This window comes from Eucyclogobius newberryi, unplaced genomic scaffold, assembly GCF_026437365.1.
Source record: "Eucyclogobius newberryi isolate DKJ021-1_F unplaced genomic scaffold, fEucNew1.0.hap1 SCAF_16, whole genome shotgun sequence".
Classification (NCBI taxonomy): Eukaryota; Metazoa; Chordata; class Actinopteri; order Gobiiformes; family Gobiidae; genus Eucyclogobius; species Eucyclogobius newberryi.
Genome location: NW_027315790.1, coordinates 23,864,465 through 23,874,078, shown reverse-complemented (window position 1 = coordinate 23,874,078; position 9,614 = coordinate 23,864,465). Strand labels below are relative to the sequence as shown.

General features: G+C 40.5%; 1 protein-coding gene across 10 annotated transcripts in view; it reads left to right on the top strand.

The window, feature by feature from the left end:
* Positions 1 to 192: 192 nt before the first annotated feature.
* LOC140362040 (sodium bicarbonate cotransporter 3-like) overlaps positions 193 to 9,614 on the top strand; it is a 47,211-nt gene continuing 37,789 nt past the window's right edge. For 9 of the 10 annotated variants that reach the window (XR_011927049.1, XM_072448051.1, XM_072448055.1 and 6 more), the window contains exon 1: positions 193 to 300. Coding sequence is in view for 9 of the 10 variants with exons in the window: in XM_072448051.1 (XP_072304152.1) it covers positions 259 to 300 (42 nt within the window). In the remaining variant the exon portion in view is untranslated. Of the gene's footprint in view, positions 301 to 7,582; positions 7,844 to 9,614 lie in introns of those variants that run through there. The other variant, XM_072448049.1, reaches the window with a different exon arrangement.

Sequence of the window (9,614 nt, the reverse complement as noted above, 5' to 3'; positions counted from 1 at the left end):
GACTTTGGGGGACACGGAAACAGCCCCCCCAGCCTGGACGTGACGCCGCGTGAGACGATTGGCTAAAAAGGCAGGCTTTGCGCAGTGATTGGCTGCAAACGGGACTCGACGATAACAGAGGCGTGTCTTCCACTGCGTCGTTGGGGAAAGCGCAGCGAGTCCGCGTAGTTTCCCTCCTGCAGCCGGCCCCGGTCTACTGAGCCCCCTCAACCGGCCACACTGAGCTTAGCGGCGGGTCGGAGGAGCCCGGCAGGTGAAATGGACGAGCCCCTGGAGCAGATGAGGCCCCTTTTGAGAACAGTAAGTGCGCGGACGCTGCGGCACACGAGGCGCGCGCGGGGTGTTTTTGTCTCCGGCCGGTCGTTTTTCCCCATCCCCGCCACGCGCTATGACAGCTCCTACGAGGGATGCTTTGAGGAGTCAGGGTCTTACGAGGCACCATCCGGCTACAGGAGCTATTGTTAGCCCGGCTTTCTTACTTTTGACACGTGGCACGGGTATAAATTACGACTTTTGCGCGTTTTTGCAACTCCGTTAGCGCGTGGGAACGTGCGTGTCCCGGTAATGCGCGCGTTTCCTTCCCGTTACTGCGGTTCCCATGCCCATTGTGACTGTTTTGTCAGGTATTACAGGCTAATACACTAGCTGTCCACGAGGTGTGAATAACGAAGTTCTTTCATTTTGAGACGCGGAAAAGCTCCATAAGACACAAAAGGACATATTGGCAACGTGATAACTTCTGTTTCACTCAGTTAGCTTTGTGGGCTGACTGCTAATAAACACTTTACAGCACGTTTCCCAAGAGAAGCCCCACATATTTCTCCTTCAAAACCTCCACATTGTCAATAAATACTCCACGCTGGTGAAACTAAAGGTCACATTTAAATGAAAATAGACCAAGAATAGATCAAATCTCTTGTGTGTGGCATTTTCCAAGTCTGGGAATGTTACTTTAGCCTAATTTTACCAGGAAAGCTTGAGAAAATGTATAAATAAAGTTCTTGAGAGGTTGGTTCGTTCCCATAAAACTTGTTTCACTGGCAAAGTTTTCTTTCAGCAAACTTGTGGTCGAGAGTCATATCCTGTCTGTTTGCTGGGTGCAACTTGTCACAGGATCAGCTCTTGTCACTTGCACATGATGAACTGACTGAATTACACATGCATTTTGTCGTAGTTGGTGTATTGGGGCAGACATATGGGGCAGACCTACGTGAAGGTGCACCCTACATCTGGAAACCTGACTCTGTGACTAACAGGAGGCGGGTCCATGTCTGTCCCGGGCCACAGAAGTCAGTGAGTGTGAAACTGGAACCTTCGAGAAAGTAACACAATCATGTCAGGTCCCTAAAGGGCCACGGTCTGGACTTGTCTCAGCTAGTTTACTTCCTCAGATCGACACATTGCTGCAGTAACTTGACGTTAGCGGGGCGCGATACTGGCAAGACTGAATCTCACGAGGATTTCCTGATGAAAATATTCAGGCGATGTCATGTGCGCTGAAATGGATCTATACATTTCTTGGTTGAGGTTCCACTAAGGACTGTGCCATTAATCACATTTTAATTGAGAGCGAGATCCAGTCATCTGTAATTGTCAGTGGTCAGCTTGGGCGTTTTTTAATTAAAGATAGTAAGAAATGTAGTATGGGGCAGAGTTCAGAGGGACTAGTTTGACTATTTTTTTGTTTAAAATGGCATTTATTAAACTCCTGTCAAGTGTATGTTTAGGAAATTAATATTGAAAGCCATTTTTAGTAATTGTTTTAATGAAACTTAAGTAAATACAAGTGATTTGAGACAGTTTTGTAGTGTATAATAGTGCAGAAATGTTGTTGTTTGGAAGAGTACACTGTTCTTTTAATCAATGATGTACTCTATAATCTAATTTTGCGTCACTCCGAATCAACAATTGAGGTAAAATACATTTTTTAAACAGTGTATCTCGCACCTCTACTTAATATTATGTATAGGAGTTAGTAGCCATAAAATTAAGTCATTCGCTATTCATTATTACACATTTAGTGTTAGATGACTAGTTTGCCTCTACATTTTGACTTAATACATTGCTTTCTTGTTTGTAACTTTGCTTTTTTACTGCGTTTGTAATTTGTCCAGGGTCAAATCATGCTGATGAACCATAACGCAGGTATTTACACGGGAATGTGTGAATCAGCGCGTCACAAAGTTGGCACATTTACGGTTGTATGTCTAAAACGCGTCAGTGGCATTATGTTGTTCGCTTTGTAATAAGTCCATTAGTAATCAACGCTTCATAACCCACTCCCGAGCCCTACATAATTCATGATATTGAAAGAAAGCACAACGACATCTCTCTCTCTCCAGGCCAGCGTTTGTTTGAATTCCCTGTCAGATACTGCGTCCCATTGTTGACCTCACTCGCGTTCTCGTTTTTATGACAGATTTTTGGTGGAGGGTTGATTATTGTGGTGCAGGAAGAGCCTTTGTGCATCCTGCTTTCTCGCTGCTCAAAGACTCCACATGCACTATTATTGGCCCAGCACTTAAGGCCACGGCCAGCCAAGGTTTAATGCAGCTTACTCACTCGATACAGCGTTACTTTGAATGAGTAATTAGTCAAAATGAGCCTGCTTTCCCGTCTGGGGGTCTGTTGTGTTGGGCCATACTATTATGATAATACGACACAGCTATATGCTAATACAGCCGCACAACAGAGGGAGGCTCAGATGTCTCTGGACAAGCTACTTGTGTAGGGATGAAATGTTCTTTATGCTTCTTTTGAATGTCTGTCCATTGAGGCTCGGAAATATTTCATAAACAACATTGTTTGTGGGAGAGTCACAGAAGAGCCAGTACACACATAAACTAATATAAGCAATGCATCTTTTATATATATATATATATATATATAACCATTATTTCTACAGGGCGCTCTCAACACGCTGTTGGCACATAAAGACATTTACACAATTACAAATTAAGCAAACAATCACAGTATATACAGATAACATGTCAATAAAATAATCAATAAAATACATTTACAGAAACACACAATATGGAATTAAATAATGTATAGCAAGAATCCTGGCATTGAGGAGCTTTGTCTTGGCAAAATGCTTTGAATTCATTAAAAGACATAAAATGATTGAATTTTAAAAAGTCCTCTCTATTGATTCAGTGAGACTCTGAAATAAAAATGTCCTTTGCAGCAGCGAATACTTGATCTGAGATGCAGCAAACTTAAGTTATATAATCAGGCAAAATCCCAATGAGAGCTTTATTAACAAATACCATCAACGATCCCAAACGGGCTTTAGTTCAAACTGCATCAGAATGAAGAAAGAGGTTTCTATAACACTACGAGGGCTGAAACAAGTGAAATGTTTAATCGAAAGTAGTTTCTTGAGAAGTGACAATTACATCAAAATGTCACAGGAAACATGTACAGTACAGTCAGTTTTTCTGATCCTATTTTCTCTGCAAGCTTACTTACTCTGTCGTGTGGCATCTCATTAGCTTCATCAAGTTAGTGGTCAAGTCTGGTAGTTTTGTGATCTAAATACCCTAAATACTCAGCCCTAAATACTACCATGTGGTCTTACAAGTTAAAACTATTCAGGAACGGTCAAACTTTGTCCTCTTTATACATTTTTTTCAGTACGTGCGCTATATGCTTGTATGTATGAAATTAGTATCTTGTTCTTAATAGTAGTTTTAGCATTAATTAGTATCTGGTTATTGATTTGTTTGAAGACCCATAAGTGAAAGTATCATAAACTTTTCTTTGGCTGAGATACTTAGGAAAAGAATGTCGCAAAGCAGAAATGATACACAGGGTTTGGTGTCAAGAGTTAGACAGGAAGTGTTAACCAATTTACTTTGATACTATTTGTCTTTCAAACACACTACTGCATGTGTACGTGTCCAATAAGCGCACAAGCTCCCTGGTTGTATTTTTGGCGTCTCAATTTAGTCTGAACTGGAAGTGGCTATATTTACCCACTTGCATGTCTGTCTTTAAAGCACATACGGACGTCTGGGTGGGACTTCAGCTCTTCTGTCCCAAGTCCTCTTTATTGGCTTAAAGTACTAATGCTTTGTTGTTTGTGCTATAGGAAAGTGCGGGATCAGAGGTGGAAAAGTGCCTAAGCCCCAAGAGTACAAGAGTTATGTGGCAGACCACAATATATCCATCATCTGTGTGAAAAGAGGATGAGGATTAGAGGCAAATCCCATCTCCTTAATGCACGGCCAATTAGCAACGGGTCACGATGATTGATAACTTAATGATGCTGCGTTTGAGTGCTTGTTGTTTGGCTGTGCAGTTGTGTTACTATTGAGTACGAGTGGGCTTTTTATACTATTTACAAAACCAGTTAAATATTTCAGTATACTTTGTGGCTGTCCGTCTGCTGCTATTAGTGTGTCATCATCTATTGAGCTTTAAACATTAGAGTAATGCATTTGTTTTAAATAGATGTGAGCCATGTTGATATCTCAGCATTCTTTTGGATTATCCCAATAACATTATTCAGACCATTTTATGGCAATCCATCAGAAATATGCTAAATCTGTCTTATAAGGCAAAATAAAATAAATATTGTGTTTCCGGTAACATTGAAAAAAAAAATTACGGTTGTTTTTTAAAAAATATTTTAAAATCCTCGCACAGGTTTTGCAGACAGTTTTCTTTTCTCAGAAGTGAGCGCTTCGCATTGAAGTGGCCTTATTGATTTGAAGATATTGAATAAAATAGTTCTCTACAGCTATACTAGTTCAGCGACCTAGCGGGTCCGCTGTCGACCTGCGCGCGTGTTCGATGAGCTGTAGATCCACTCGTCCCAAAAAAGTTTTCCAAAGCACCATTGCTTGTAAGGGCCCAGCTGTACTTTGGAGTCTCGTTGACCAAATGGATCACTTGCTAATAGGCATTTCCAGCAGTAGTTAGAACTTTTAAAGTGGCAAATGAACCCGTAACAGGCTTTGCAGTGTCGGCGTCGCACTATTTTTCTTATTGACACTACGTGATGTGAGCACTTTTCGACCGTCACGCAAAATATCTTGACCGCTGCTACCCCGGACGTGCCTGTCGCCACGGCCATGGCAATAGATCATACACTCCTAACTGATTCTGACTTCCGTGAGTTAGGAGTGTATGATCTAGTGCTGACCCAGCCGGTCTGCACGCTGATCAAATATGAACATCTGCGCAAACATGGATGCGCCCATAGGTAAAACGAAACCTATCGAAAGTGCAGCGATTTTCATATTTTACAATCCCCACAGATGATTTTTTCCCGCAGCTTTTGGATTCTCTCTCACAATTTGACATTCTCGAAACGTACGGCCAGATGTGATAAAATGTTTAAGGTCGGGTTTTCAAATTCAGGTTGGTCGGGTTACCGGAAACGCACTATTATTATTTTTTGGCCTAAGTGCCTTGGATGAGGTTCAAGTGTTGCACAATTGTGAAACCATTGAGTTTTTTATTGCATGCTTTAATGCTTTGACACTCTTGACCTTGACGTGACTAGAAGCTATCATTATTCTCGCTCCAAAATACCCGGCATATACAATGTATTTAAAAAAGAGGATTTTTAAGAAGTGCTGTATTATCAATATTTGTGCATAAGAAGCTATACCTTTTGACAACAGATACATATTTTGGGATGGATCTGCCCATCACTGTGGCACAAACATAACGTAATTAACTGTTTTTGGTACATTTTTATATAGTTTATATTATAGACTTAAAAAACAGACAATGTTATTTTGCTTCATATTATCTTATCTTTAGTTTGAAACAAGCATTACTAATCAAGTCTTTGTTGAGAAATGTGCAGGTTGTTTTGACGTTGTTTTATGCTGCATTTTGACTGTAGCAATGATCTGTTATCTGCACTAAACACAATTGTTTGCAAATATTGATTTCAGAAGAAATAAGCATGAGTGACAGGTTACAGCTAAAGACTCTTAGTTCTGGTCTAAAATGACCTACAGTCTGTGGTTTTGACATCTCATCTCATATGACGATTCTTCTTAATCCATTAAATCTCATCTTTTTATTAAAGGTCCTGCATATTTTATGTTTCAAAAACGAGCTCCCATCATTTCTGATCATCTTGGTTCTATTTCTGGAGAGTATTACTCAAACCCAGAGCAACGATGCATCTGAAACCTTCTGAAGGCTGAATGTGCTCTTTTCATTCATCTGCGCTCTCACAGTAATTGTTGGGTAAATTACATCTCGGTGACAGCCGTGTTTGACCTTGTGTCCATGAGAGGGTCGTTGTTAGAAAGCCATTTATGTTGTAATGAAGTAGCCCGGGTTTGTCCCCTTCAGCATGTGGATTCATCACACAAATACACCTGTAATATAGTGTACGCTTCACAAAATCTCATGTCTGTGATATGTTTGTACGCAGTAGAGAAAAGACTAGAGTGTGAAAGAAACAAGTCTAAACAGAATGATTTATGATATCTATTGATACAAACCTCTGTATTGTAACATTGCCATATTGTGATTATTGCAACCGTCAGTTCACACAATACATGAAGCGTAAGTGCCATATAACCACATTCTTTCCTCCTTGGGAGTTGTTGAACTGGCTAACGTTGTTTATTATTCGCAGACTTAAATATTGTGCAGCATCTTCTGTTGACATCGACCGATATGGGCTTTTTGTGGAAGATGCAGATTTTTTTAGGGCCAATTGTAGGGCCAATTTTGATAATTTACCCCAAATTATGTCATTTAAAATGTCTACAAAGTACAAATCCTGTTTTACTGCAGTCTATAAGGGAGCTGTGTAGACCCATTTGTGCAGTGCTTTTTCACACTAAAGTGTTCAAATCCAGCATTATTCTTTATGCTGCATGTCGTTCTGTGCCAGAGAAGTATGGGCAATAGCTGATGGCAAAATAGAAATGCAAATATTAGGCTGTCTGTCTCTAATCTTTTATAATAACACCGATATTGTATCGTGAGTCCAATTAGCAGGTATCTGGAGCTGCAACTAACGATTATTTTGTTATCAATTTATCTATCGATTCTGATTTAGATTAGTTGAGTTGTTTAGATTGTGAAATATGAGATTTTATCCAAATGAAATAAAGCTGAAGCCAAATTGAAGCTCGTCCTGGTGGAGTGTATTTACTGTTGTTGACACATTTCAGACCAATTAACGATTATTCCATTGCTAGTAGTTGACAATTATATTTCAACAATCAATTATTTGCAATTAATCGATTGACTTGCTCCAGGGCCAATAGTACCACGACAAAACAAAGGATTTATGTCTTTAATGAAGTCTAAACCAGGATCCAACCACGACTCAAGTGCGGAATCAGAACTTATTGACTGTATTTGGGGCACAATTTTATTCTAAATGTTCTTCTGGCAGTGTAAAATGACACTTTTTTATTGATATTATGTCCTGATATTGCTATATTGATGACAACAAGACACAATGCCGTGCAACTCTATGCTTGCATTTCTCTGTATGGGGTGGTCTTCATGCATTTGACCTGAATGCCTCTGCGGGTGAGCTCCTGCATGCCCTCCAAATGTTAGTGCGTGTTGTTTAAAGCTCTTGGCCGGAAGATAAAATATTCATGGTGGTGTGGTGGGATTGGCTGAGGCGACGGGAGAGCGGGCCGCTTCGTGTGCCCCTCTCTTCCTCCGTCTATAAAGGGATGCACGCAGGAAGAAGGAACAGACACGAGCAGCGCTAACAGTGCTAGCTCCCCCCGCCACAAGCCCAGACCGCTCAAAGCCACAGCCTCCGCCGCCGCCCCCTCTTCTGCTCTGCTCTGTGGAGGTTTGAGGATAAATGGAGGATTCGGAGGGGGAGCATGTTCTAACGGTACGTGCGCTTTTGTCAATGCAGAAACTGTCACTTGAATGGGACCAGACGGCTCAGGCAGTCCTTGTTTTGTTATGGCTTTTGGATGCCCTTCAGTGTTCTTCAGCGCTCCATAGGAATAGCAGCGTGTGTTGTGAGCGGGGCAGGTGGTCCTTCCTGTCAGACCTAAATGGCACTGGCAAAATGCACAAATGAGACTAAAAATGGGAGTAATCTATTGCCACGAAGCATGATTTTTGTTTGTTTATTTGCTTTTGGATTCGAGGCGGTAATGCTAGAGGAGCCCGAGGACCAGTTATGGCTGCTTTAAGGAACGGGACAAGGAGAAGAGAGAAGCCGCAAAGGACACATCGGGGGGCTACAGGGGAAAACGGGAGCGAAAATACCAAATGTTGTTGATTCAAAATGTCATGCAGTGGCCGTAGGTGACGGTTTGGAAGCAAGGAAGTAGAAATGAAACAAAACATGTGTCACTGTCGGCGTGGAATTGGATTATGCAAGAATAGATTTGCCATTAAGCATTTTCATTGTGATTCATGACAGAGATAATTTGTCGTTGGGGTTTATGATGTCAGCTTCATAATGCAGATATTTTGTTGCTGCCAGTTCAGTCTACTTTTGATCTCCCGACATATTTTGATATTTAAGAAGTTGCATATCCCCTTCAACCTTTTAATCTGTCAGCAGTGCTACTACACTCTTTGAAACCGATACGATAAGAGGTGTCATTTATTATTGATTTATTTTTAGAACAGAACAGTTATAGGGGTGAGTTGATTGGAGGGGAATTGAAACTAATGTTTGACAATGCATGCAAATCTAGTCCAACTGATAGAGTAACGCTTTAGAACCTACTGCCACACCGTAGCACAATACTATCAGCTATTAATAATGAGTTATTATTTAAATGATTTTCAATTGCCAACATGGAGAAGTAAATTGTCGATCAGCAGTGAAGTTAAAAAGCAATGAAATGCTTGTATCACCATAACTTGAACACTTAATTGTGTTGTTTAGACTTTGAGCATGCTATCCTGTTATTCGGACCCATGAAATGTTGGCTGATTAGCTCTGGGAACAGAAGTTTTACTACTTGTAATGATTAATGAGATTATTTGACTTCGATGAAGGTATATGTATTACATAAGCCGCAAACACGGCTTTGGTTCAATATGTTGTTCAATATAGGCCCTCTACACATTCCTGTTGTAAGTGAAATCAACACTAATCCCCAGGTATTCTCGATGTGAACCTCTAATCTACAGACAAAACATAAACAAGTTCTCCATTTTAAGACTACTCTGTAAGCAGCAGAGAAATGGCAGTCTGTGGAGGCCTTCTTAATGCAGGTTTAGCTGCTCGACGGGGGTTTGTGTGTTGTTTAAGTAGGCTAACGCTTTGAGGGCATCTGAGGTCACTGAACGATGTGACCACTTCCCACAAAACTATAATGGGGTGCATATATAGATGATTTGAAATGTATTATTATTATTGGAAATGAATGGACCAAGTGCAAAATAATGACTGCCAAGTACTTTGTGTGATATAGTTATATATAACTATATCACACTGATATAGTATAGCCATTTTTCAGATTTAATTGACCTATGTTTTATTAAAAAGTCTTAAATAATTACATATGTAAATCATTGTTCTATATTTAGAAATTGCAATATTGATATAAAACAGTCACGTGGCATTTCACCACATCAGGTAGTCGAGTTTCAATGACCTGTTGTTATTGTTGAAATATGGCCTCATGTGTGACCCG